The 27,711-nt window shown below is 47.5% G+C and overlaps 1 protein-coding gene across 1 annotated transcript; it reads left to right on the forward strand.

The window, feature by feature from the left end:
• The first annotated feature begins 418 nt into the window (after window positions 1–418).
• Window positions 419–13,044, forward strand: RHPN1 (rhophilin Rho GTPase binding protein 1). The gene is made up of 12 exons (XM_010709343.2): window positions 419–628; window positions 1,034–1,111; window positions 2,227–2,351; window positions 2,749–2,915; window positions 3,486–3,673; window positions 3,805–3,961; window positions 5,446–5,565; window positions 7,542–7,736; window positions 7,872–7,948; window positions 9,170–9,316; window positions 10,247–10,405; window positions 10,719–13,044. Exons 1-12 carry the CDS (start codon window positions 434–436, stop codon window positions 10,911–10,913), a joined length of 1,803 nt encoding a protein of 600 aa, XP_010707645.1. The 5' UTR covers window positions 419–433; the 3' UTR covers window positions 10,914–13,044.
• Window positions 13,045–27,711: the final 14,667 nt, after the last annotated feature.

The raw sequence follows: 27,711 nt of genomic DNA on the forward strand, positions 1-27,711 counted from the left end.
AAAAGGCAATAAAATCCCACAAAAGATGATCCTCCCTCAGTTCTGTGCAAATGCTCTGCTTTACTGTTGGAAAACAAACCACTCCCAGCTGGGTGTTACCAATGTCATCCTAATCTTCAGCATTTTACAGTATTGACCTGGCAGTGCGATAAGTGCTATTAATAGCCAACTGCTTTTAATAGAGGCAGCAAATTTCAATATCAGGTGGAGCTGCAGTCCTGAGCTGGTCCTTATCAGCAAGTCCTTATCAGCGACAAAGCCCAGATTAGCACGTAGGAGCTCATGAATCCATGACCTGTGCACACATCACTCCCATTTCTCAAGAGCTGTTAATTAAAGCAGCTTCATCATTGCAGCCTGATGTGGTTGCTGTTGTATCTGTCAGAGATAAAAGCAGAAATTTAAGTAATATGGCAGATTTGAGGTTATCAGCATGTTTTCTGTGCGTATCTCAGTGCAAAGCGTGTCCCTCTGCTGGGCAAAATTGAGTTCTCTTCTAGTTTTACTCTTCAAAAAAACCCATCCATCAGAGAGTTTCTTGTCTTCTTGCAGTGAGTCCATCAGTGTCCCCATGATTCCTTTGGGCCTGAAAGAGACGAAGGAGCTGGATTTGCTGGTGCCACTAAAGGTGAGTGAAGAGAGTTTGCACCTGAGATGCAATGAAGATGGATGGAAGAGTGCAGACTTGCACTTTGGGGATGTTTCTTCACTTGGTCATGGTTGGGAGCTGTAGAGAAGATGCCACATCAGTTCAGTTTTGGAACAATTATAACAAATATATTTACGTGGAGAAAACGGGGGAAAAAGGAGATGGGGGTCTGAAGCAATGGGGAAGGGAAAGAAGGAGATGGGGGGGGTCTGAAGCAAGGGGGAAAGGAATGTATTTTCTGTTGTAGTGGAGAGGAATAGCTGAGTGGGGAGATTACTTTCCATACTGTAAGTTTTCTTGCAGGGAGAGCTGCACGTCACCCTTTAAATCTTGAATACTTATTTCTAATGTTTATTCATATTTTTCTTTTCTCTTCCCATCCAGGATTTCATCAGCGAGCACTATGGAGAGGAGGGTGTCATGTTTGAAAAAGAAATCAAAGAGTTCATGGAGCTGCGGCAGGTCGGTGTCCCTTGAGAAGCAAAGCCTTACTTTGATTTGTCAAGAAATACTTGTTGGAGGTGCTGTATTTTGCTCTGGGTACCTCAGTGCTCACTGCAAACTGCACCCTTGTCCTCGTGTCTCAGGATGCTGCATCCCTGGCTTCAGTTACAAAAATATTACAGACCTTTTGGTAATTGTTTTCTGTCTCCGTAACGGAGTCCTTTAATGACCTGATAACCTAGAATGAACAGCAATAAAAATACCATGCCATCCATTATTGTTGTTTTATGAATAGTTCACCCCTGGCAAGGCTAAATGACTGCTCTCTCTCCAGCTAACACGCAGCGTAGTGCTTGGAGAAGAGGAAGTGTAGAGCAATCCGGTGAAGGTGAACTTTATTCTCTCCTACAAAGCAGCTCTCATAAGTAACCTCAGTTTTGCCTTGCCATGAAGCTTTGATCTTAAGAGCGGAAAGAAAAGGCTTTCTCAGGCTGTATGAAGGTCCTGATCCTGTTCTTTGGGCTGTGGGAGTGGTGCCCTGGAAAGCCACAAGCTGGGAAAAGACTCGTGACTGAAACTAGGAGAGCTCTGGCACTCCTCCCTGTCTCGAGTCAAAAGCCCAAGGATTTATCTGTTTTGAGGAAAAAGTCTTGTTTCTTCCCTAGCATTAATTCCATCAGACTTTGCATGAGTTTCTCTCTTAAAAAAAAGTCAAATCCCAGCTTGGTTCAGACGAGTGTTGCCACCAGCATTCCCTTGCTGCTAGGCTGCTGCCTCTGATCTGGGTGCCCCAACGTAGTGTCTCCCCAGCCAAACCATCAGTTGCATGAGGGTTTGCCTCCTTTCAACCTTCTGAAAATCAGAGAAGCCACAGACATAAAGCTTCTTTGTCAGCATTAATACAACCCTGCCCCTTGCCTGCATGTGTTAGGGTGGTCCAGAGGAGATCAGCTCCGTGCCAGCCCCCTTGTTCCCTACAGTCTTGCCCACAGAGCCTTTTGGATGGGATTTCTCCCACCTGGGCTGTAGCCCATAGGATTGACCAGCATGTGCAGCTCCATAAATCTGATTTTTCCCTCCCATTCTCCTCTCTTCCTTCCAATGTTTTTCTTCCCTCTCTTCCATCCCTGCAGGCGATGCGTACCCCCAGCCGGAATGAGGCTGGACTGGAGCTCCTCATGGAGTATTATAACCAACTCTACTTCCTCGACAGCCGCTTCTTCCCTCCCAGCAAAAGCCTGGGTGTCTTCTTCCACTGGTGGGTGCATCTTTTCCAATCTGTGTATCATTACTAATGGGGAGCAGGGAGGGAAGCAGGGCTGGGCTTCCTCCACTGTGCTGAGTTTTCTTTGGGGTTCATCCTTCCTCTGAGCTCCATCACAGAGTCAAGAGCTGGGTTTCATTCTTGCTTTTTGTTCGAGGATGTTGCCTTCGATGGATCTGTTGAAGGATATAGGGGAAATTGAGGCTCTAAGGATGCATGGTGGTGGGAAGAGAGTCTGTACAAAATGCAGAAAGTTCTGAAAGTCCGTTCTTGGTCATCTTGGACTAGCTGAACCTTAAAGGTTCCTGCCAACTCAAAATTCTGTGATTAGGTGGGAGCAATGGCTGATGGCCTTGATATTCTCATCCCTTCTGTCTCTTCCCTTTTCCAGGTACGACTCACTGACTGGGGTTCCATCCCACCAGCGGGCACTGGCCTTTGAGAAAGGCAGTGTCCTCTTCAACATTGGAGCCTTGCACACCCAGATAGGGGCACGGCAGGACCGTGCCTCCTTGCCAGGGCTCAACCAGGCTATTGATGCCTTTCAGAAGGCAGCTGGTATGTGGGTTTTCCTTCTCTGTCTCCTTCCTCACCTCTGGGTAGTGGTCAGAGCAGGACTAATAATCCCTTATGGCAGGGATGATGTGAAGGAAGGGAATCAGTTGTGCAGAGCAAGTTAGAGGAGTCTCTAAGAGATTGCTGTCATCCAAAGCTCTGAGAAAAAAGCTGCAGGGACAAGAATGGGTTAAGAAGCAAGGTAGCACCCCTAGAGCTTATTTGCTGCAGTAGAGTTGCGTGTTATGGTAAGATATTTGAAATGCACAGCCCATCTGGGGGAGCATCCTGGGCTGTTCTTGGTGGCTGATGTTCTCCTGTATCCTCGCAAAATCCCAAAATGGTTGAGGTTAGAGGGGACCTCTTGGTCCATCTGGTCCAACTCCTTTAAGTTGAGCAAGACCACCTTGAGTAGATTGTCTAGGACCATAACCAGGTAGCTTTTGAGCATCTCCAAAGAGGAAACTCCACAACCTTTCTTGGAACCTGTGCTCAGGCATGGAAAAACCTTCATGCTCCAAACCCTCCTCACCTGTAAGCCTAGCAGCTTCTAGCATCTTCTCCCTTGTACAGGTGCCTTTAACTACTTGAAGGAAAACTTCTCCAATGCTCCCAGCCTGGACATGAGCACTGCTTCCCTCAACATGCTGGTGAGGCTGATGGTCGCCCAAGTCCAGGAGTGTGTTTTTGAGAAGGTGACCTTGCTGCATGCCCAGAAGGACTTCCTCACGTGGCTGCAGCTCGCTCAGGAGGCAGCCAGGGTAAGAGCACCCCAAAAAGATCAGCAGAGTCCCTGATTCCCAAGAGGAATGACAACATGCTGTCACTCCCAACCAATGAACATGCTAGATTCCAACCCATACATCACCTATTTGTGCATTGACACCCACAGGTGGAAGATGTCTACTCACTGGTGCACCAGACAATGACCCAGGCTCACGTGAAGGATTATGTTCCCTTCTCATGGACCACCATGGTCCACGTCAAGTCAGAGCATTTCAAAGCCTTGTCCCACTACTTTGCTGCCATTGCTCTCTGTGACTGCCCAGGTGAGTGCTGTGGCACAGAAACAGCTGCTTAGCTGAGTGCTGTCTTCATGTCTTGGTGATCTTAGAGGCGTTTTCCAATCTAAGTAATTCTCTGATTCTGTGTAGCAGCCTGGTGTCGGGGGGACATTGTGAGAAAGAATTGAAAGGAATCTTGCATAGCATTCCATGCCTAGATTTTTTGGGATGCTCTGAGCTGCTGACCACACTGATGGATTCACTAATTTGTACACAGTGCAGATGTCCCCCATATTTCTGTTCATGACTTGCACAGTGCTTGCAAAGTCCTTCCAAGATGGCCAGCCAAAAAAGATCTATACAGTTGTCACCTGCTGTCCCCCTTGGTTCTGGGTGTGTCTTCCCAGCCAAGCAGCCTTCAGACCCAGTTAACTATACATTGGACCAGCAAAGGACTTCATGGAAGAAAAACAACAATAAACTCACTCAAACCAAGAAATCCCTGGGCTACTTGAATTTACTTGCCAGCCTTATGGATGGCTGCCTTGAGTGTCTGTGTGCAGTGTGGCTGTACCAGAGCTAGGTGACGTGGCTATGGGGAGCCAGCTGGAATGTGGAAGCAGGATGTGACCTATAATTTCCATCTGTGCTGTCACCATGTCCCGTACAATCGATTTTGTGTCAGGCTGAGGGTTTGGAGGCGGGCAGCTGATGCATGCAGGAGCCTGTGGTGTTGAGCCGCTATGTGCTAAGGACAGAGCTGGAGGGCTCCTGAAGGTCTGCCTCCTGAAGGTCTTCTAGAGTAGGTTCATCTTTTTGGCCGAAAGCAGCATTTGCGGCACTGCTGTGAGCCTGGGAGTATTGCAGGGCTTGAGATTACCGAGCTGCTGGGCTTGTGCATTTCAGAAGCAGGATTGAGCAAGGACAGCTTCTGGGGTAGGGGTGGAAGAGGGTGGGATGCCATGTGGGTGAGGACAGAAATGGCAGAAGGATGTGATGGAACCAGATTTGCATGAGGTTACAAGGGATGGAGCCAAACTCTTCCCTGAAATTCTGAAGCCCTTTCCTGTCCAAATAACATGAGACATTGGAGGGAGCACAAATCCACAGGAAATCCGTGAGTCAGGGGGTTTGTTTTGCACCAGCACCCTGCAGAGATCTCATGTTCCCACTCTCTGTATCTCCAAGTATGAACTCTGGTCAGGAATAGTGAATCCTTTGCTCCTCCAGATGGCTGGCAATAAGTTCCTTATGCTGCTGTGGGTACGGGAATAGGACAGGCCAGCCCTGGAGATGCTCAGTACCAATGCCAGGCATGCTGAAAGGGCTTTGGCATCTCCTACTGTTTGGACCAGCAAGTCCACAGAGCTGTCTTACTTGCTTGTGCCCAGGAGAGGAGGTTGCTGTATAAGCCAAGGAGACAGGGAACAGCTCTGGATGAGAATAATGGTGTAGAAATCAAGCCTGCTGCGGTGCTTGGAACAGTGTCCTGACTTTTCTGTGCATCCCCTTTTTTTTTCTTCTGTTAGCGGCATCTGATGCTGAGCTGCCAGAGCACGAGAAGGCTTTTCTCCAGTTCCACATCACCATGCCTGAGGGACCATCACTTCGTGTTCTACTGCAGGATCCTGAGGAGAGAAGGAAGCTGGGTGAGCGCATCCATAGGGGCAAACTGCCAGGGTTTGGGGAATGAAACCCTGAATCCTCGTGGGAATGGTATTCATGGAATTATGAAATGGCTTGGGTTGGAAGGGACCTCAAAGGTTGTCTACTATCAACACCCCTGAGCTTCTAGTGATGAGCTTCTGCAGGACCTCTCTATGCAAAAACACTTTTTGTTGAAAAGAATCTCTCCTGGAAGGCAAGGAAGCATTATGGTGTTCCCTATTAAGATGTTGAGGACAACTCATGGTGCTTGTATTGACACATTTCGCCAAGTTTAACAGTAAAACCCCAGGCACATGAGACAGGTAACATCATGCAGTGCAGCTCAGAGAAATCCATGGGGATCTGGAGCTTTTGCAAACGAGCTTGGCTCAAGCTTGCGGCTTGATGAGGAGAAGCAATGAAGGCTGGGGGTGGCTTCTTTTTTTTTTTTTTTTTTTGCTGCTGCTGCATCAAAAGGCTTGGGAGACGAGAGCTTCCTCCCACGCAAATTTTCAGCTTCAGGGAAGAGACACAGTGTTGCTTATTCAGCTGAAGTCATGTTTTAGCAAAGAGGCAGGAGTGAGAGCAAGCTCAGTGCCCTGCTTCTGGGGTGTCGTCTTCTGCTTGCCTCCTCCACAAGCTGCCTTTTGGTCTTCTTTTTCCAAAGTCTCCATTCAGTGTTGGCTTGTGAAAAATTCATGTGCAGGCACCAACTTCAGCTCTAATTTTGGTCTGTAGGAAGGAAAGAAACTTGCAGCATTATAACCATCTCCCTGGAATGATATTTTTTTCTCTTTCTGTTGTCTCATGGTCTTAGAACATTGTGTTTTATTCCGCCAGTTTCAATAAACTGGAGCCAAAAGCTTGCACAACTTCTATTCCTGACCTGTATTCTCCATGCTTTTATCTATTTGTTCATCAGTGTAAATGCAGGAGTTAGTGATAAGTCATTAAAACCTACTTAATATAGCACTTTCTTGCCCAGGAATGAAGCTGGTTGTAGGTGCTTAGCATAGAATATGATTGATGCATTCGATAAGATTATTTTGGAGAGTTCATTCCTCCCTTTTTTTCATGCAGTCTCAAAATCCTTCCTTGATTGATTCTTGCGCAGAGCAGACGTAGTCCCCATCACTCAGAATGAACTCCATCATCTCCCTGGCTTATGTTGCCACCGTGTGTCCTAAAGGTGGAAATGCTGTAGGCGCACATGTATCTATGATACATCCCTCTCTCTTTATATATTTCTATGTTTTCTTTAGCTTACATTGGATATGTGTACTGTTGTCACAGTCTCTTGCAAAGGAGTTGTTTGCAGGATATTCATAGGGCATTTATTTGCAGGTCATTGGGATTTCTTTGGCTGCTCTCTTCACAATTTGTTTTCACAGAGTTGAAAATACTTTCATAGTCAGTTAAAAAGTGGAAAGTGAGAAAGGGCACCAAAAGGGATCTTCAGGGCATGGGTGAAGGCTGTGCTTAGCCTAGAAAAGAGGCATCTGCAGCAGATCTCCCCAAAGCTAAAGTGCTGTCACCAGGAGGACAGGGCTCAATTGTCCTCTGTACCCACTGGGGACACGAGGCAATGGAGAGAAGCTAATATGCAGAGATTTAGGTTAAGCAATAGGAGGAACTTTGGGGGCGGTGGTGCCAGCCTCCCTCTCCGGGTGACGGCAGCATCGTCAGTAATTTTTTTGGGAATATCTGCCAGCCCATCTCCGGATTCACTCGGAGGAGTGAAGTAGGTCACCCTTCAAGGTCCCTTCTCAGCCCTCCATTGGGGGCTTGAGCTGACGGCTGGGACCTACTCCATTTAGAGCCCGTTGGCAGGCTGCGAACGTGACGGGGCCGTCCCTGAGTCACGTCGGGTGACACAGCCGCGGAGGCTGCTTTAATCCGTGGGCAGCTGAGCGAGCGACAGAGCCTGAGCTCGGAACGGTGCTGAGCTCTTGGGCTGCCATCTCTCCGCTTTCCGCAGGCAAAGCTCACCTAAAGAAAGCCATCATGAAGCACGAGGAAGCCATGAGGATCCACGGCTTGTGCAAGATCTTACGGAAGATGGACATCCTCCAGGAGGTCCTCTCCTTTGCCCACAAGCGCTCGCTGAGCAAATACTCAGAAATTGACCACGAGGAGGATTTTTTTGAAACTGGAGATGCTCCGGATATTCACCGTAAGTGGTTTTCAGTGTCCTGTGGGTTTTTATGGGTTGCACCTTTGCTATGTGGGGAGCAGGATGCAGAGGTGGCAGCTGCCACTTTGGCTCCTTCTTGACCTGGTGAATGTGCTTTTCTCCCCCTTCCGTTAGCCAAAACGCACCAGAAGCCGGAGATCAAATCACCCAGCTTCTCTCAGGTGAAGGTGACAGATCTCTTCCACAGGCTGGTACGTATAGCTCTGAGATGGGGTGGCCCCATGGGAGCAAATGTCACCTCCTCCCCTGCATGCTCTGTTTTCCTGCTTTCCTTCTTCCTGGTGCAGCTGCTCTCTGAGAAGGACGAGTCAATTCCTTGTAGAAAGTACCTGGGCAGGAGAAAGGATGGGAGAGCATGGGTCCATTCCCACAAGACCTAAATGGGTTGAGCCAGATTCCAAAATCCACCCTGAATTTTATTGTGAATCTCCTCCGATGCATGGGGAAGAAGGCATGGGTGTTTTGGGTGGGTTTTGGGCTATTTAGGGGAGCAGAGCAAGTTCAGGGTAGTGTTGTCCCTAGGGGTAACACTGCTCTATCTTAGGTACATGATGTTGACCAGCTAGGGACCAGTAGGAAAATCCCACCATGTCCTTTGTCTCTGCCATCAATGGGCTAATGGGATCCTGGGGAGAAGGGCTGAGCTTTGGGGCTGCTTTGGAGGCTGCAGTGACTGCACTGTCCCTATCCCCCATGCAACTGAAGCCTACGTAGCACCTTGAGGAGAGAATGAGTTGACTGGGATATAACCAGCACTTCTGCTTTCAGGCAACCTTAGTGAAAGGCAGGCAGGTATATCCTATTTCTGGGAGAACAGGAAAGATTTTTGGAGTGGTCTGTCTCTGAAAGTGTGACCCATCCCTATGCTTTGTGCCCTGCTGTTGACCGCTCCAGTCTGGCTGTGTTTCCCAGAGCAATGCTGAGGTAAAGACATCTTCCATCTCATCACTCCCTTTAGTTCCAGAAGTGGGGAGTTAAGGAGCCAGCTCTGCATCGAACCTTGCTGTTTCATTTCTTCAAGGATTTCAGTGTCTGAAATGATGCCAACTCCCTGACCTTGATGAGACCTTCTCCTGGCTTGCAGGGAGGATGTCATAGAACCGTGACCTAGGCTGCTTCTAAGAGAATAGGAAAGGAGGACTGAGGTCCTTTCTAACATGCACTAGTCTGGACTGCTGCTCACAAAGCCATGTTACAAGTGCCTTTAGCTCCTTTGGCTTTATTGGCCATAAATGTCCTGGGTTTGTGGACATGCAGGCATGGTAAAGCACTGGGCAGGCTCATAACTGCATTATCAAAGAAGTGCAAAGGACAGGCTATCTTGTTCTGCCTCTTTTCCATCAAAGGTTGTATGTTCCCATTGAGTTGCTCTTACACTGAAAGGTGCTTTCCTCGTTTCTGCTTTACACCAGGGGCCCCTCTCAGTTTTCTCGGCCAAAAACAAATGGTACCCAATGCGGAGAGTCCATCTTATGAGAGGAGAGAATGGCTTTGGGTTCACACTGCGAGGAGATTCCCCTGTCCTCATCGCTGGTGTCATCCCTGGAGGCTGTGCTGCTGTGAGTACTCCAAGCTCTGCTGTCCTTATAGGGGGTGCTTGAAGTGGGGGGATCCCCTCACTGAGGGATGTGATGTGGAATGGAGCATGATGTCAGTGCTGTGCAGACTCGCCATGCGAGCTTTGCAGTGGATGTTTTCTGACAGAGCCTTTCTTGAAGCATCCTGGTGGGATGCTTGGGTGGACCCCTCCATCCCTCATCACTGTGCCGCATCCTCTGTGCCACCCAGATCCTAGAATCTCCTTAATAACAGGCTCTTTAGCAGCAGGATTGCATCCCTTTGAGGGAGATGGAAAGCTTTTTAAAGCAGATCTAAACCACAGTGTGTACCCTGCGCTACCAACCTTCATTGCACTGATCAGGGGTGGGATTGCACTCCAGATAGACACCAAAATGTGGGTGTTCCCATGTGGATAAGTTACTAAACCTCCATTGCATCTAGGCTAGCATGTCCTTGCTCTGAGTTACTCCTGACTGTAATGTCTCTGCAGCTGCAGCCCGGCACATGCTTTGCTTCAAGCACTTCAAGTGCTTTGTTGATTCCTGACACATGGAATGAGTGCATAGGACCTTGCTAAGCTTGCTCTGTTTTCCTAAGGGTCAAAGCTTGCAGGCACTAATTTTTTATTTTGTAGACCTATAGCATTTACTCTAAGTTGAAGCTGGATATGCTCTTATCAGAGAGCTTGGGAGTTCACTGCGTGCTGGATACTGAGTGTGGCCATCACCACATTTGTGAGCTGCAAAGCAGCTGTAAAAATCATTAGTATGATGGCTTTGAGTATTTCATGCTGCAGGCCATACCCCACCCTTCCCACACCCTGTATTTCTGCAAGATTGGAACCTGCTGGATGGGGAGGAAAGCAATCAGGCCTCATGTTGCACTATCTTTGGTCAAAAATGGGTGATTCTTCTCTTTTCTCCCTGCAGGAAGCTGGATTGAAGGAGGGTGACTACATCATCTTGGTGAATGGCAAGGATTGCAGGTGGTCCAAGCATGCCGAGGTGGTCCAGCTGCTGAAGAGCACTGGGGAGGAGGGTGTGGAGATTGGAGTGATAACCCTGCAGGGCTCGGAGGGGCCAAAAGCTGTAAGTCACATTCTGAGCCTCAGATGGGAAGCTGAAGCTTTGGGGGGTGAAGTGGGCCATGATCTGCTTAAGGCTCAGCTCTTCTCCAGTGTGCAGCACGTTAGTTTGCAACCAACTTGGCAAATACAAAGCAGGTAGCAGCTTGCAAAGATGGAAAACTTCTCCATTTTGCTCTTAACCTCAAGAAAACCAAGCTGGTCTGCAGCACACAGAGGTTTCCCAGTGCCCTGGGGCAGGGCTGAGACTCAAGCATTGTGTTTACACTCCCAGCTCAGTGCTGCCCTGCCTTTACTCATCTCTGCTCCCCAAACAGGCGGAGAAGAAAGCAGCAGCAATGTCCTCTGGCAGCGGGCTGCTGAAAAGCAACAAGGAGAACAGCCGGAAGAGCCTGATGAACAGCAAAAGCGCCAGCACACTGCTTGCCTGGAACAAGAAGAGCAAGCGGAGCAAGAACAGCACTTACAGCATCCCCTTCACTGCCGTGGGAGACAACGAGGCCATGTACTGAGGCTAGGTTGTGTCCCGTGAGCTCTGGGGCTGGTTGCCTATTGATCCTCAGGAGCTCTGATTGCTTCTATGGGCTGTGCTGGTGTCGTGGCCGCATGGAGCATCCCTGGTCCAGAGGATGCTGGGACCCCCCCTCCTTGGGGATGCACCGCTGGTCAAATCCTCTCCAAAGAGGTGAGAAATGCATAGCCACTGTTGCTGCTGATTGCCAGACTCCTCCTCCTCCTGTGTTAAACTCTATGGGGAAACACTGATTTATTATTTTTTTTTGCTCTTAAGGGGTTGGGGGAAACTGTGCTTCAGGATAAAGCAGAGACTGGTTTGTCTTATGCTCAGCACGAGGAGCAGCCAAACCAAACCCAGCCATTAAAGCAAAAGCTGTAGCCTTCTCTAGCATCTCTCAGGCTTTCTCTGCAAGGTAGAAGGCAGCACTGTCGCCGTACCACTCACTGCCCAGTGGAGCCAAGTTGTTCAGAAGCATCCAGAAGATGGAGAGGGTTTCAGTTTTGCAAGCCCCATGTTAACAAAACCCTTCAGGGCAAATGGAGATGACGTTTGACTCCTCTATTTTTGGGAGAGGGTTTTGCTCAGGCACCACTGATGTGCACTGTGTGTGTTTTGGGGTCCAGCTCAGACCTGCCTCTTGTTAGGCAGCACTGAGCTGCACGTATGGGTCAGGCTGGACTGGGCTCTGAGCAACCTGGTTGAGCTGTAGATATCCCTATTCTTTGCAGGGGAGCTGGACTAGATGACCTTTAAAGGTCCCTTCTAACTCCAGCAATTCCATGATTCTATCCCTGCTGTGATACAGCTCAGGGACATCCCAGCAAGCTAGGATGGCATTAATCATGTCCTTACCATCCACTGGCAATGTATCAGGTCTTCCATCAGATAATCAGCAGAAGGGCAGAGTTTGGGCTACACATTCCCTTGAGTTTTGCAAATAGCATAGAGTTGGTCGCATCTAGGCCAGCTCAGATAGAAATAAGAGCATGAGTTAGTGCTGTGCTGAATTGGGGCACCTGTGCAGGCTTTTTTTTTAATGGGAAGCACAGCCTGGCTGTACAACCTGCTTCTTGGGAAGAAAAGGGAAAGACTTAACGTGCATTTGTTGTCTCGTTTTTTTTAATAAGTAGAGGTGGATTGCCCTAAATATGTGAGTAGATTAATAGCTAAGAGCCTTGTTTCTTACTCGGTATGAGATTAAAATTCCAGGAAGATAGCTCCTCCAGATTATTAAACTACTAAATTTGTGCTAGTATTGGATCTTGCACACGTTGCTAATACCCTAACACTGTGCTGTCAGCATTCGTACCAGAGCTGGCCTGATGAATACATGCATCTTGGTAATTGTACTGGAAATGCAGGGAGACTCGGAATACGCATAGATAGATTGGCAAAATTTTCTCAATCTCATTTCTGCCTCATGCATTAGTTTTCTGAAAGCTAAAGAGCTGTCTGGTCCTGAGTGCTTGGATGATCTTGGTAGGTATAAAATACCCTTCAGAGATGCAATTGTATTTTTGTACTTTTTAAGTTGTGATAAATTCGTAGCGAGAGATTCATGAAACCAAGAGCGGGTTGGCTGAGAGACGTCGCTGCAAGAGCATCCCCCAGGATTTGACCTTCATTTCCCCTCTGTGGCCCCGTGCCCACGTGCCAAGCTTTCAGCTCTAATTTTATTTAAGGAGAACTGGAGGGAGCGCTTCCAGCTCTGCCTTCCTTCTTGAGAATCCTCTCCGTTTGTGCGATGCGAGACCTAGACCTCGTCAGACAGGATTATGGGTCTGGCTGCCACCACCAGGCCATCTGCTGCAGTCAGATTTTCTGCATAATCTTGCCAGCTGCTCTGCGCGGGAGTGGTGAGATATACAGAAAATGGCTGCCTTGCCCTTAACGCATCCTGAACACCTAAATGTCTTGGAGCTAGAGATGTATTTATTTAAAAGAAGCGTGGGCATCGTGGTTCCTCCCGCATCACCCAACCCTTCTGTTGGCGTTGCTGGAGGGGTTGCATTTTGTGCAAGTTGGATATTTTTCTTAACGCCAGTGGGGTTTTTGTTTTTGTTGTTGTTTTTTAATTTGTACATGGACTCTCACCTTTTATGGATTAAAAAGCACTGGTTTGAAAACACTTTGTGATGTGTATTTTTGCCAGTTATAAGTGAATTGGGTACACTAGTTGTGACGAATTGGGTTGGTGAATGGGTCAGTTTTATCTAAATCTGAAACAGGGAGAGGTGGTTTGGCTCTAGTGTGATCTGATCCAAGGCAAAGCAATCTTAAGCATCCAGATCAATCCAACAGCCTGTGCTGAGCCATCTCCATCTCCAGTATGCTATAGGGAGAACTGGTGGCTTTGTCACACGAGTTATTTCATGGAAGTAAAGCAAGAGATGGGGAATGGAGCTCAGACTGAATCCCTCAGAGGCTTTACTCCTGAATAGAAAAGGAAACCATTCAAACAAGTCATCTTTGCTTCAAAATCTGTGTTTCTGTTGCTGGAAGAGCCTTCACTGAGGATGAAGGCATCACTCCCAGCTGGAGGAGGAAATCACTGTAGAGTGGCCAGGTCTGTGGCTGGAGGGGAGATGGCTTCCAGAACCCATGATTCCACCCCAGAGCTGAGTCACTCGAGGAGCATACACCTCTCTGCTCCCTAGAGGAGGTGAAAGGACAGAATAAGAACTCCTTTCCTGAGGCAGTGAGGAGTTCAAACCCCTTCAGGAATGGACCAAGGTCAATGCTTTCAACACTAAGAAGTAGGTGTTGCTCTGCTCTGTTTGGACTCAGCTACTCTTCTCATCTGCCAAGCCAGGTTTAAAATAACATCTTGCATCTTTTTGACTTCATTTTGCAATATAAACATTTAGGACTTGTTTTTCCTTTGATCAGGTTTCTATGCCCAGCACCAACCATGAAGCCCTGCCAGGTTTTAACCAAGAAGGGTCTATCAGGTTTTTAAAGCCACCTACGAGTCTTCTGCTGCAGTAGATCCTCTTTCCACCTACTACTGACATAGGAAACTTGTGATGCTGGAGGCAGGATCACCTCCCCCTGTGATGACAGCTTTTCAGATGTGTGCTCTATCAGCAAGAACTCCCCACTGAGCATCTGCAGAGCTGGATTCTGCCATGCTTCTTTTCTCCATCTGAACCAGAGAAAACATAAGAAGGAAACACAAGAGCCATTGCAAAAAAAAAAAATAATAATAATTATGAATATGATGATGTCTCTCTAGCCACCATCCCTGCAGTGAGGAGCTCCAGGTGTGTCTAGGAATTGAGGCCATGCACAGCTATCTTTGAGATAAACATAAACATCATCATTTGGGACCAGGTAGCACATGTCAACTTATGGCCAGCAAGGGGGTACAATGAAGGTTTTAATCCTTTGTTGATTTCTAAGACTCTTGAGACAGAAAATAGTGGTGTTTGCAGTCTTGGAAACCACCTCAGGTAGAGCCCAGCAAACCCATGGCATTTCAGATAAGTTTCCTCCCTTTGGGTTTGACTTTTCCTTTTCTAAAACTCTACTGGCCTACCTATCAGTCATGAGGAGAAGGTCTTTTGATTTTCCCCTCCACTGAGTGCACTTCTCTTGAAAGCACAACCCTCTTGGGGCTTAGCTCCTTGCTGCATGGCTTATTGATACCATAACTTGTAATGATTCCTTGGATAATAGGTGCTCCTGTCCATCCCTTGGGGATATAAAAGAAAGCGTCTAATGGATTAATGACCACCAGCTCCAATGTGGTTTGGTGCTGGGGTGTTGCTCCCACACAAGATGCTCTTGCTACCTGCTCACTATGCAGAATTTACAACCCACTGGCTGTTTTTAGCAGGATCAGGTCCTTAAGAAATGGCCAACACCATTTTCAATATGGCCTGAGTGAGGGTAGATGAGTGAAGTTGGTTTGGTAGGAGGGTGTATCAGAACAGACTTTCTCCTGCCCCAGGGAAGGGGAGTGATTTTGTGCCCACTTGAATCATAGAGCTGTTTGAATTGGAAAGGGCCTTTAGAGATCATCTAGTCCACCTCCCCTTGGACTCCTACTTCATCCCCTGTCTGGCCATGGAAGAAGGCATCATCACAGAGTGGTTGAGGTTGGAGGTACCTCAGGTACCATCTGGTCCCATTCTGCTCCAGAAGAGCTCCTAGAGCTGTGTTCAGCCCCCCTGCCCAGATGGGGTTGGAGATCCCAAGAGCAGCCCTCAGACCCTCTATGGTCCCCGTGCCACCTTCAGCCCAGAAGTGATGGGGGAAATCCTGGGCTCCAGTTGGTCCCACAGCCTGGCACTGGGTACTGTTGGCAAGAACCCTGCTCTGTTCTCCTGTACCTCCTTGTACAGATTTATGGGCATTTCTGTCATCCCCCTGAGCTCCCCCTATCCCAGACTGAGCATTCCCTGCTCTGTCAGCTTCTCATCCCATCAGAGCTGCTCCATGCCTTTTGGTGGTCCTTCATTGGACTCTCTCCAGCCTGCCCCCACGGTCTCTCGTGTACCGTGGGCCCAGCACTGGTTCCAATACTCCAGTTGTGGTCTCACCAACCATCCCTCGCCCTCTACGCATCCTGATGAGGAACAGCGTGCCTTCTACCACCTCCCTTTCCAGCCTGAGCCCGCTGGAGGGCAGCAACACTCTGTCCATGCTCCGCTCATTGCTGTAGCAGCACCTGCCACCCAAGGGTGAATGGGAGGTATCCCTGGGGTGCTTTAAGACGAGTGCAAAGAGTGGCATGAAAAGTGGTTCTTAGCCCTATATTCTTATGGGACAAGTAGTCCAAAGGAGGACTAGGGAGGAAGCTGGTCCTTTGTGAAATTAATCTAGACAAATCCTGGTGCATTAAGAGTCGTCTTTTATAAGCAAGTAGCTTTCCCACAGTCCACCCTTCCTTACTTCAATCTGCAAAATTTTTACCCTAGGCAAAGTGTGAAGCTGTCTCGCTTTGGAATCACCATTCACACATGAGGAACTGCCTCCAGTTGTCACTGGCAAATGGCAAAGACCAGAGATTAATAAATTTCTACACAGTTTGTGTGTAGAACAAACTTCACTGGCATAGAAGAACTGATTTCAGGGCTTTTGCCAGCTGCAGGATGCACTGGGTGACCAAACTTTGGGCTAATTCAAATGGTGAGGTCCAGAGGGCTATGCTATGGGTCATGGAGATCGTGCAGTGGTAAAACAGAGTCATGTCATGGAGCAAAGTAGATATGCTATAGAGCAAGAGGTCACGTTGTGATGAAAGCAGGTCATGCTGTGAAGGAAGAGGGTCATACTAAGGGGCAAGAGCATCATGCTGTAACACAAAGGGGTCTTGTTATAGAGTGAGAGTTGAACTATATGATCTTAGATGGTATTTACAGTTAGGCTACATGATCCTAGAGGTCTTTCCCAACCTTAGTGATTCTATGATTCTAAGATGGCCATGTTAGGAGGTAAGTGGGTCATGATGGACAAGGGAGTTGTGCTATAGAGCGAAGTGGGCATGCTATGGAGCAAATGGGTCATGCTGTGGAGAAATGGTGTTGTGCTAGGAGTCAAGAGAATCATGCTATAGGGCGATGAGGAATGCAATGGATCAAAGTGTTCGTGTTACAGGGCAAAGAGACTTCCAGGGTCCTGGAACTCACTGGGGCTTCTCAAGTGATGGAACAAGCCCAGATGATGTGATCTCACCCAACATGGCTGGTGCAGCAGGGCTGTAAGCCCAAATCTTGCACTGAGCAGAGCCAGCAGCCAACATGACCATCCCAGAGCTATAGGTCCTGCTCAGCTCCTGGGGACGGGGGATAAATATACCCCACAGCATATGAAGCAGATGAGCAGATGAGCACAGATATTCAGACCTATGCACCAATGCAGGGCAGCAATGCCAACACAGCTTTCTACCAACAGAAAAATGAGTCGAAGGCACATTAGTCTGATACTGGTCTGTTTTCTGACTGTTTGCCTTTAACCCCAGACACTCCCAATGAACTCATCCCATTTTTTTCCTGTCTCAGGAGCAGTCCTTCTCTTTTTCTCTGCACTCACAAAAGGCCCCATCTTTAATGGGAAGGACAGAACTGAGCCGTTCGGAAATGGCTCCTGAATCTTTAATAAAGCAAACATTGCTTGGGCCATAAACATATGATGACAGCAACAGAGGCTCTCAAGCTTATTGCCTGGCCGCTAGTTCTTTACTTAACTCTGCCATAATGGCTTTAATAGCCCGGGAGGGAGCTGAGGTGAAAGTCCTATTAAAAAATGTATTTCCGAATTTAATTGAGGCTCCATCTGTGGGGAAAGACAGAGGAGAGGTCGCTCCACAAGAGAGCCATGAAAAAAGAGCTCTCTCCTCCTCCACCTCTGCCTCCCCTCCCTGCTTCTATCCTTGCTGGTTTGTGTCTGGCAGCAAATCTCACCCCAACTGGTGGCCATGGGGACATGGAACATCCATGGGATCTCCTTGGGGAGACTGCCAGTCCACTGAGACCATCTGCAGCATAGGGAGGGGGCACCCCAATTTGTGATGCTTGTCTTCTGGGTGTCCCCTTTGCAATTGTCCATGGGTTCCATCAGCATATGCAGGCAGCTCAGCCAACCATGCCAGGCAGCAGCACCTGCCTGCACCCAGGCTAGCCAGAGATATCAGTGGGTGTTTGATCTGTCTGTCCTCCCATCCATCTGACCCTCACGTGGCCCTTCTGTTATCCATCAGTCTGTCTAACAGTCTTCACTAGCTTCTATTCACCGGGACACGTATACATGTATGCATAGAATCAGAAAATTGTTTGAGTTGGAAGCAACCCTTAAAGGTCATGCTGTCCATCTCCCCTGCAAGGAACAGGGACATCTGCAGCCAGATCAGATTGCATAGAGCCACAGGGGTTGACCAGTGGGACAACCTTGAATGTCTCCAAGAATGGATCATTCACCAGCCCTCTGGACAACCTGCTTCAGTGCCTCACCATTGTTATTGTGAAAAACTTTCTCCTTATATCCAATCTAAATCTCTCCTCTTTTAGTTTTGAAATCATTTCCCCTATTCCTATCACAGCAGACCCTGCCAGATCTGTCCCCTTCTTTCTCACAGACCCTCCACTAGATACTGAAAGGCTGCTCTCAGGTCTTCCCGCAGCCTTCTCTTCTCCAGGCTGAAGAACCCCAGCTCTCTCAGTCTGTCCTTGCAGGAGAGGTGTTCCATCCCTTGGATCATTTTTGTGGCCCTCCCCTGATTCTATTATATACAAATATATGTGTATATACATACCTAGATCATCAGATTGTCGCAGCTCCATCTATAGCCAACTAGTTATCCATCTCTATCATTCTATCTATCTATCTGTCCGTCCATCCATCCATCCATCCATCCATCCATCCATCCATCCATCCATCCATTCATCTATCCACCTCTTTACTCACCTATCAATCCATCCATCTATTCATCTATCCAACTATCTACCCATTTATCTGCCTATCCATGTATTTAACCATCAAACTATCCACTTGATGATCCATCTGCCCATCCATCTCTCTCTGAAGTCACCAAGCTTTCCTCCATCCAGGAAAGCTTTGTGCATTGAGACCTTTGTAGCCACTCAAAGAAGTCACCTGGGAGGAGTCCCCACACCCATTTGAGGCTAGATGTCCTGAAATAGGATTATTTCACCCCATGTCTGTTGGAAGATGCATGAATGAAGAGACAAATAGACAGGAGATGAATAGATGATAGATAGGGGAAGGAGGAAAAAAGAAGGAGTTGGAATCAGGCTGGGAGATGTCCCTGTCTGCTCACATCACAGCAAACATTGGCTCTAATTAGTGATGAAGAAGAGAGAATGGGAGCGGAGGAATTCACTCCTTCCTCCACCTCCTTTCCTCATCCCCTCCTGGCGAGCATCACCCTGAGTCAGCAGATCTGCCGAGGTCACGCCACCCACTGTATTAATTGGATTAATAAAGATGTACGTCATTGAGGTAATTACTCGCTAATTGGGGATGACAAGGTTGTCAGGGTTTGTCCCTCAAAGGGACAATTTCCCGTCCTCGTCCCTCCCCTTTCCCAACACGCACCGAGTCAATCTCATTAATTAAAAATCACAGAGTCCATAACCTTGTACTGCCAGGCCCTGGGGAAATTATCACCTCTGGAGCCATACAGCAGGGCAAGGTAGTGGCATCAGCCCACCTTCGGCCACCGGAACCTTGCACATCTGGATGCAGAACCCTGCACATCTGGATGAGGAACAGCGTGGTGCTGTGCACTGTGTGGGTTGGTGTAGAGCCCTGCAGAGGGATGAGGGGGGGCATGCACATCTGGATGTGAAGCTGACGCATCTGGGTGGTGAGCTTTGCACATCTGGATGCTGCACAACCCAGTGCGTAGGCTGATGCAAAGCCCTATTAGAAGAATTGCGAGCTTTAAACAGCTGGATATTGACTCCTCCTCAGCTCTGGGTGCTGAGCTCTGCACATCAGGAGAGGAAGACACATGTCACGATACTGTGTGACCTCAGCACTGCTTCAGCCCTGGAGTGCTGAGTTTGCAGGACTCGGCTAATGAGCCCAGGCTTAACGATGCAAGCGCCCTTGCATGAAAATTTGGCTTTTCCCCCATCTCATTGGCATGGATCTTCAGATAGTGCCTTCATATCCCATCTGTTCTTCCCTCAGAGGTTTGATGGAGAGGGAAAACTGAGGCACGCAGGTCCACAGGCTCTGCTGTTGCCTGTTGTCTCCTCTAACCACCAGGTTGAGGGCTGGAAGGTGACGTTTCTTCAGCTGCTTATGTGACAGAACCAAATTATTTAATCCTTTCTGAGCTGAAATCAGTCTCCCTGCCTGGGCCCCTGTATATCTGAGAGCACGGATATATTAAAGTGCATATTAAATTGCTTGAGCAGTCATTAAAATTTGCCATACGTTTGTAGTGCTACTGATCTAATGTTTCTACAGAGACCTGAACTTCTTAATTAATCGATTTAGGGTGGGTTTACTTTCTCCTAACCTTTTGTTGTTTGTTTTCTCTTTGTTAATTTTTTTTAATTTTAATGAATAGCCAACATAATAATTTTTGTGATTTCAAGGAAAACTGCAGCTGGAGGTCTTCCCTACCATACCACAGCGAAAGGAATTGGGTCGTTCTCACATTACCTGCACCGAGACTCAACAGAAAGGGATGGGAAAGTCAGCAAAAGGAATTTCTATTCAGATCCTGGGACAAATACAGCAGACAGTATATCAGATGGGGAATTAAGCAGGGTTTTGAACCCCCCACTGAGCACTTGAGCATATAAAGGGGACTGGGCTCCCCTTTCTGCATTCTCCTCCACAGCAAGAAAGACAAACAATAAAAATATATTAAAGCCAAGAGATTAGCACAAGCTCAGGAAAGCCTTCGAGCAAAGGATCATCCACAAATGATGCACATGGCAAAAAGGCAAACAGCACAGAACAAACAGCGTTCTTGTTCCCAAATCCCTATGGAGACATACGCAGAGGACAAAGAGGTCAGAGTGGTGTCACGGGGCCCATATTCTCCATTCCCCAGATTTTTAACCCAAAAACTGCCTTTGGAGAGCTCTGATAGGAGATGCTGAGCTGTGTCCAGCAGGCGCTGAAGGAGAGTGATTACCCAAGCGATAAATCAACAGTGTGGGGCTGATGATATAATAATGGAGATATGATGTCATCTCAATCCTGCCCATTGATTTTTTTGCCTTTATTTTTTTTTTCCCCTTCCTCTTGATGAATCTCTTTTCCCATCCATTCCCCTCCCTGAGCTCACATTGCTGCTGCTGCTATATGGCTCTTTATTTCCAGACCTATCGACTGAGCCCCAGTGCCATGATAAAGTGATGACAATCAGTGCCTGCATGGGGACCCTTGCTTAGGATATCTACATTGAGATGCCACATAACCCCAGCAATCTCTTAAACCTCACCCATAGAGAACAGGAGAATTTTTGTACAGGGATTAGCTGTAATTTTGTGCTTGATCCATGGGTTGCATCCTTCCTCTTGCTTTCTCCATGCTCTTCCTCCCCCTGCTGCTGCAGCAGGTGAGAAAAAAACATCTCCCAGGACATAAGGAACCATCTAAACACACATGTAGAGTGAGAGGAGGTAGGAAAAGTATTCACAATGGAAGTGAATCAGCCTTGGTTAAGGTATTTATAGAACCATAGAGTCATAAAATCGTTTGGGTTGGGAGGGACCTCTAAAGGTCATCCAGTCCAGTATATGTTCATAATATTTCCAGCTATGTCTGTGTATTTGAGCATCCACAATTTAGCAGGATCTGCCTGACTTTGTCTTTCTCCTGGCCTCATCCACAAGTTTCAGCTGCCAAAGCTGCTGTACACTTTGCCTATTCCTTTTGAATGGATACCACCATCCATGCCCAATATTGCACCTATATCCATAGCTGCTGTCTCATGCCAAAAAGACAACTCAAGACTAAGCTGATTTGAAGCCCTATCACCTTGAGCATCCTTCTAGGGAAGAATTTCCCTGTCCCATCATCCAGGCTTCAGCATGAGAGGCACCAGGCAAGCTAACTCCTCCAGGGCAGACAGTTTTCCATCAGAAATGCAAGGATAAGCATTAATTCTCAGTGTCTGCAGAGTAAGGCTCTGCCAAGGGTGAGCAAAGGCTCCAGGTAGGGAACAGTTTCACCACATGGTCCCCTCTGTATCAACTTCCCTTAGCCCCGCCACCTTTCTTTGTCACTCTATAGCCTATCTCCCACTCCTCTATCTGCACCAAGGACAGTGGACCTTATCTCCCCAGGTTATGCTCCCCAAGAGAACAGGGAACAAGATCCATCACACAGCTGGGATGGTATTGGGTAGAGTTTCAAAATATATATTCGTTCAGTTAAAAATTGGAGTGAAAAACAATGATATGAAGATGCTTTGCGTGCACTGAAATCATGCCTGGGGAGCTTAGGGCAGGATGTCCCTGCTCCCCTGGACCCTGTCTCCTTCTGTCTCTGTCCCCAAGCTTTTCAAGTCTCAGAGAAGGGCTGTGGCTCCCAAGCTCATCTGGGCAACCGAAAAGTGGTAAGCAAGGAGAAGCTGATGAACTGACTGAGCTGCTGCCAGCAATTTCATGCCAGGTAGATCCATTTATCACCTTGTCATGAGAAGAGTAGCCACCAACATCAAAAGCCACCAACAGATCAGTACATCTGTCACCGACAGGCAGGGAGGATTCCTCCCCAGCATCCTAAATGTTTAGAAAAATGAGCTGCAAACAGGGAGGGACAGGGGTTTCATAGTGCTGATAGGACCTCCCAGTGGCTTGAGAGCACCCGAGCTGCCCCCGGGCTCTGGGAATGCTGCACCCAAGGGTGCACCCAAGGATAAGAGAGATTTTGAGTGGCTTTCAAGTCACAGGTGTATCTCTGGTGGCAAGAAGCTGCATGGGACTTTTCATCCTGTAGCATCTATTAATGGTTTCTGGGACATTTTTCTCTCTGAAACTCACTCAGACATCACTGTAAAAAAAAAATAAAATAGCACAGATAGCTTTGGGATGCATCAGTTTACCCTGTCACGTGCTGTCCTCTCCATTGCTGAGGTGGGTGCTTCCCTGAATATCCTCCAAGGGAGAGATTCAGAGCCAGCACAAAGGAGTCACCATCCAAGCAGGATCTGAGCAAATTGCAAGCACATTGCAAGCAGAATGTTGCCTGCAAACATGCATGTTGTCCATCTCCAAGTGAGCAAATGCACACACAGTCTCTGTGTGCATGTGGGAAGATGCATATCCATGTGCAGATGAACCCATGCATTCTGTGGTCCCCTCATTGGGTGTTTTTTAGGGCACACAATTGGGGTGCAAGGCGTTACGGCACATCCTCCTCTAAGTGGTAGCTGTGTTTCGCAGAGTTAGCACTTTGTAGAGTGTAATGTTAGGGCTGCAGTGGGAATTGCTCTCTGATATTGAACAGGTAAATAAAGCACGGCTTGGAAAAAGCCTGCAGAAATGGGCTGTGAGTGAGGCAGTCTTCCCCAGGGTGTTCTTAACCCACAGCCCATCCTGTCTACCCTAAGACCACGGCAGCCTCCAATCTCCTTAACATCTGAGACCGTGGCTGGGGGCTGCCAGCTCTGCAGCCTCCATTCTTTTACATCCCTTCCCGACCCCTCTGTATTCCGAGAGCAGAAATTGCCCCCACAAGAGTCGTTTTCCTCCCCTCCAAAGAGATGTGACTTACGATGTGATGGTGATCAAGAATCGTCCTTGCACACCCTTGGACCTCCACCACTTCTACCATCCCCAATGGGATTCCTTGCTTTCAGAGCATCACAAAGGGGATGGATTCAGCATTTCAGACATCAGCACTGAACCCCTTCCTGCAGTCTAAATAGAAGTTGAGGATAATGTCACATCTTCTGTGGGTCCTTTAGAGATGAACCCCATTTCCTACAGCATCCAGAAGCAGAAGGATGCTCTACTGCAGGAGAACTGCTGGAAAATGAACCCTTTCCTAGTTGGAAATCCCGTCTGAGCGTTGTGCCCATCCCTGCTTGTTTCAGGGCTCACTGGTGGAAACCAGGATGGATATTTGTAGCACTATCAGAATTGCTCCCCACTGCCCCCCATTGTCACCATGCAAGTGACACAAATCACATTCCTGCAAACCCACAAACCCATCCATAGTGATAGTCCAAACCCCTCCAAACCCATATTTACAGGGGCAGCAACATGCTCATTTCAGTGCTCATCACTTCCCAATTTGATCCCCATCTTTCTCCTTGATCCAATGTGGTTGTAAAGTGGTTACATCTCTGCTGAAGGGGATTTGAGGCTGATGTATATCAGTATTTTCTACTCCCCTTGGGGACCCATTTGTGAAGTTATTGCTGTAAAGAAGACGGCTGCCACCGAACACTGAGCAGCCCTTACATGCAGTATTTGGACAGATTAATGGTATCAGCATGGGGTAGCTTTCCTTCAGATATATTAAATGAAAAGATTATTATTTTGTTATAAAACAAAGAAGAGAGAGAGAGAAAAGGGACGGAAGATGAAAGCCCTCTGGTGCTTGCATAAGCTTAACTCTGGAGAAGAAAGATTTGGAAAAAGGAATTTGTTGCTTACGAAAAATTTCTAGAAAAAAAAGATCGTTTTAGTGATGTTTGGATGGTGTACTTTAAAACTGCAAATCCTTCAAAGTATCATCTAGGTATGTTTATTAAAAACTCTCAAATTGGTTTCTTCTGGTTGCTTTTCAAAAAGTGCTTTCATTTATCAGAAATATGGAAGTGGAACATTTTGCACTTTCGTTTCTCATTGCAAATGTGGAGAATTTCCATGGAAATAACCCTAAATGAGAGAAAATGCCACTTGCAATAGAATCACAGATTTTCATGCACTTACTACCATATTCATTGCTGAATTTGGTACAGAAGTGATGGTTACTTCGGGGGTTTCATGATTTCACACTGGAGCTTTCCATCCTAAACCCATGGGAAAGAATGCACCCTATGTCTGGAAAGGACAATAATGCCTGAGTCCCTGGGAATTAGAATAGCATTTTCTGGGAGCAAAAAGGAGTTTGCTGTCCCGAGGGTGATGCACATCAAGGTGAGGTTACCGTAAGGTGCAGGAGGCATGGAGAGAGCTGGCTCTGAGTTTGGCCTCAGCAATACATTGCTTAGCAGAGTCAGGCAAGGACTCTACAAGCTCCGGGGCTGGTCAATACACCTCGCTGCAATCAATGGACAAGCGGCAGTAATTACATTTCCAAGATCAAATGGGCATATAAATGTTTCATCTGGGTAAACGTTGTGTTGTCGAGTGTGTTTTTTTGGTTTAGGTTTGTTGGTTGTTTTTTTTTCATTTCTCTTTTCTGCATACACTGCGGGCATCTGAGTGGATCCCATCGACCCAGGCTGAGCCGTCCCACCGTAGCATCTCCCATAGCTCTCCAATAGCTTTGGCACAGGTTTGCATCTATTTTTGCACCTGTCCAAGGTAGATGGACATTGTCTATACCAGCAAACATGATTGTGATGTGAATACATCCAAAGAGTCCTAATGCACCAATTGTAAAACCCACTCTTCTATCACCATTGTGGCCTCCATCCTGTCCTGCAGACTGCCCTGCTGGCTGCTGGATCCCCACATTTGACATCCATTAGTATGTGGATATGTGCTTCCCTGTATTGTTCAGAAGATGGACATATCCCCAGCAGTAATGCTGGGAAGCATCCTCTCCAGTCACTGCCTCTCCCTGTGCCATCCAACACCAGGCTGTTTTGCACAGCAAAGCAGAAGAAACCCGAGCAGCCTCTGAGGACACAACATAACCACTTGGATCTGTTTCACCCTGCAGATAAACGCCCAAAGCATTTTCCTTCCGGATGCTTCAACCCTTTTCTGACACCACTGACCTCCAGGCTATGATGTGCCAATGGTAAAGGACTGCAGGAGGGGGAGCTGGGTTCTTCCAACATTAAGCAAATATCTTTACACAGCTCAGGGAATGTCTGACCCCATCTCTGCTGCTCCCCATATCTTTCTTTTTCTCACCTCTCCTTGGCTTTTCCTATTTACTCACAGGCTTCTCAGCAGACGTAACAAAGAAGAGGCAGATGGGAGCTGACTCTGCTGAGGTGCAAGGGTCTTCTGAACCACATGGGATATCTTTAGAGGAGCAAGAACAGTGAAACTGTGGATGTTACCACTGGTGTCCATGGAGATCAGGAAAGACAATTTTGATTTTTCACTGGGCATATAAAAAGTTCTTTTTTGACTGTCTAGGAGAGAGGAAGATATTTGGCAGTTTTAGATATTTAGAAAGTTCAGACTTGATTAACTGTATGTCTGGAGCAGCATTATGAAACCAGATTTTTACTGCTCAGCAGGAAAGGGGCAGATCTTCCTATTGAGTGTAGCAGTGATGCCTGGGAACATCCCAGTGCCATTTTCCATCAGCTCACTCACCAAACTAAGACTCTGGTGTTCCACGTGTGATGTCTTTTGATGCCTCAGAGCCTTTGGTCTCCCTCTTGCCTATCTCTGCCTTTGCAAGAGCATTGGGAATCCCTGGAGCAGGGATTGTCCCCAAGCAGGGCTGATCCCAGAAGTTTCTCTTAAGGACATGGCAAGGCATGTCCTGAATATCTCAATCCCTAACTAAGATGGTCTTCAACGGGAAGGCAAATGATCTGATGGACCCAAGACATTGCAGAGGGGACACTAGCCAGGTGCTCCCCAATCCCAGATCTGCTTTTACACCTGTGTCAGGGATGAATCCACTCCAAAATCCTTGCAGTCCCTGCTTGCCTGCTTCCTTTCCTCTCCAACCCTTGCACTAGCCACTCCACGCTGTCAAAGGCATCACAGCCCCATATGGCCTCTGCAGGAGGATTGCCCTTGAGATGTCCTCAGAAGCTGCTGAGGAGCCAGTTCTCTAGCTGCTGACTTAGTGCATTGGCTCACACAGGGAGGCATTTTGGGGCCAGCTTCCTCACCTGGGCCCTGGAGCTGAAACTCAACACCGAGCTGACCCTTGGAAGAAGTCTGACTGTCCTGTCCCTGACAGACAGGAGTTTTACTGCAGAGAACAGTGATGGTGTTCCCATAGCCCTTGACTGCAGTAAGATCTGGGCATGTTTTTGGACTGGACATAGATTTTGTCTTCCCTTTTTTCAAACCCACTTGCACCAGCCAAGAGCAGAATGGCCCTAATTCTGTGCAAAACCTTTTGGGCCTTGATGGGTTTTAGCTAATAGTGTCTAAGAACATGACTATCTCTTTGTCCAAGCACTGGAGCATGATTAAAGGCCCATAGGACCAGTAGAGATGGGCACACATGGACGGCCCAAGATCAGTATCAGGCCCAAGGCTGACAACAGTCCTCTCATTGCATGTAATATTCTCCAGAATATATTGTATGCAGGTCAGCAATGGTTGGCATTGACCCTATACTCCGTCAGGTGTTCCCATGAGAGCACAGGTCATGTACTTCATGGCCCATCTTGGCCTCCTGGGTAGTGACCAAGAGTTGTTTTGGGAAGATCAAGTGACCTGAGATGCTCCATTAGTCCCTTTCCGGCTTCACAGGAGACAAAAATCCCATACCTCATTACTCTTCTCTCTGTCCTGTGGGTTTTCTTAAACACCACAAATCTTGTATTTGCCTAATTCTGCCTAACTAATTGGACTGTGCTACTAATTATATTTCCTTCTCCTTCATACAAGTGTTTGCTGTCTTTGCCAGTAAGTTCTCCTCTCTGCAAATGAATCACTGAACGTAGAGATTGACCATCATGCATCCCCACCATTATAATGCACATCAATGTGAAGATTTCTTCTTTTACAGAAAACTACAAATGTCTTTCTAAAAGACATGCAAGCTTCTGGTTTTCTCTTGCAGTCTTCTTAAAGAGACCTGAGAATCTTCAGCAAAAGCAGGCTCTTTCCAGGGTGAGGTTCTTTTTGTCAGCAAAGGGAACTGAACAGCAATTTGCAAGCAGCTCTGCTTGAAGGGGGCTTTGCAGCAGTTCTCCTTTTTCTTGTTGCTACATCAAAAAGCCTTTGGTGAAGCTGGATGCTAAAGATGGATATGGCAAGAGATGAGCTCCACTGAGACCAACTGATAGCAAATTGTGCCAAGAGTCAGCAATGACTTTCAAGACATTCAAGGTCAGGCTGAACCAGGCTTTGAGCAACCCATTCAAGTTGTAGGTGTCCCTGTTTATTGCAGGGGAGTTAAACTAGATGGTCTTTTAAGGTCTCTTACAACTCGAACAATTCTATTATTCTATAATTCTGTAACTTCTTCCAGGTATC

The sequence above is a fragment of the Meleagris gallopavo genome, chromosome 3 (genome assembly GCF_000146605.3).
Source record: "Meleagris gallopavo isolate NT-WF06-2002-E0010 breed Aviagen turkey brand Nicholas breeding stock chromosome 3, Turkey_5.1, whole genome shotgun sequence".
In the NCBI taxonomy this organism is placed as follows: Eukaryota; Metazoa; Chordata; class Aves; order Galliformes; family Phasianidae; genus Meleagris; species Meleagris gallopavo.

Bases quoted from the DNA above. Each gene is read 5' to 3' on its own strand.
- RHPN1 (XM_010709343.2), top strand. From the start codon at position 434: ATGTTTTCTGTGCGTATCTCAGTGCAAAGCGTGTCCCTCTGCTGGGCA. The intron at 7,949-9,169 runs GTACGTATAGCT...GCTTTACACCAG, and splicing joins CAGATCTCTTCCACAGGCTG to GGGCCCCTCTCAGTTTTCTC. The intron at 9,317-10,246 runs GTGAGTACTCCA...TTCTCCCTGCAG, and splicing joins TCCCTGGAGGCTGTGCTGCT to GAAGCTGGATTGAAGGAGGG.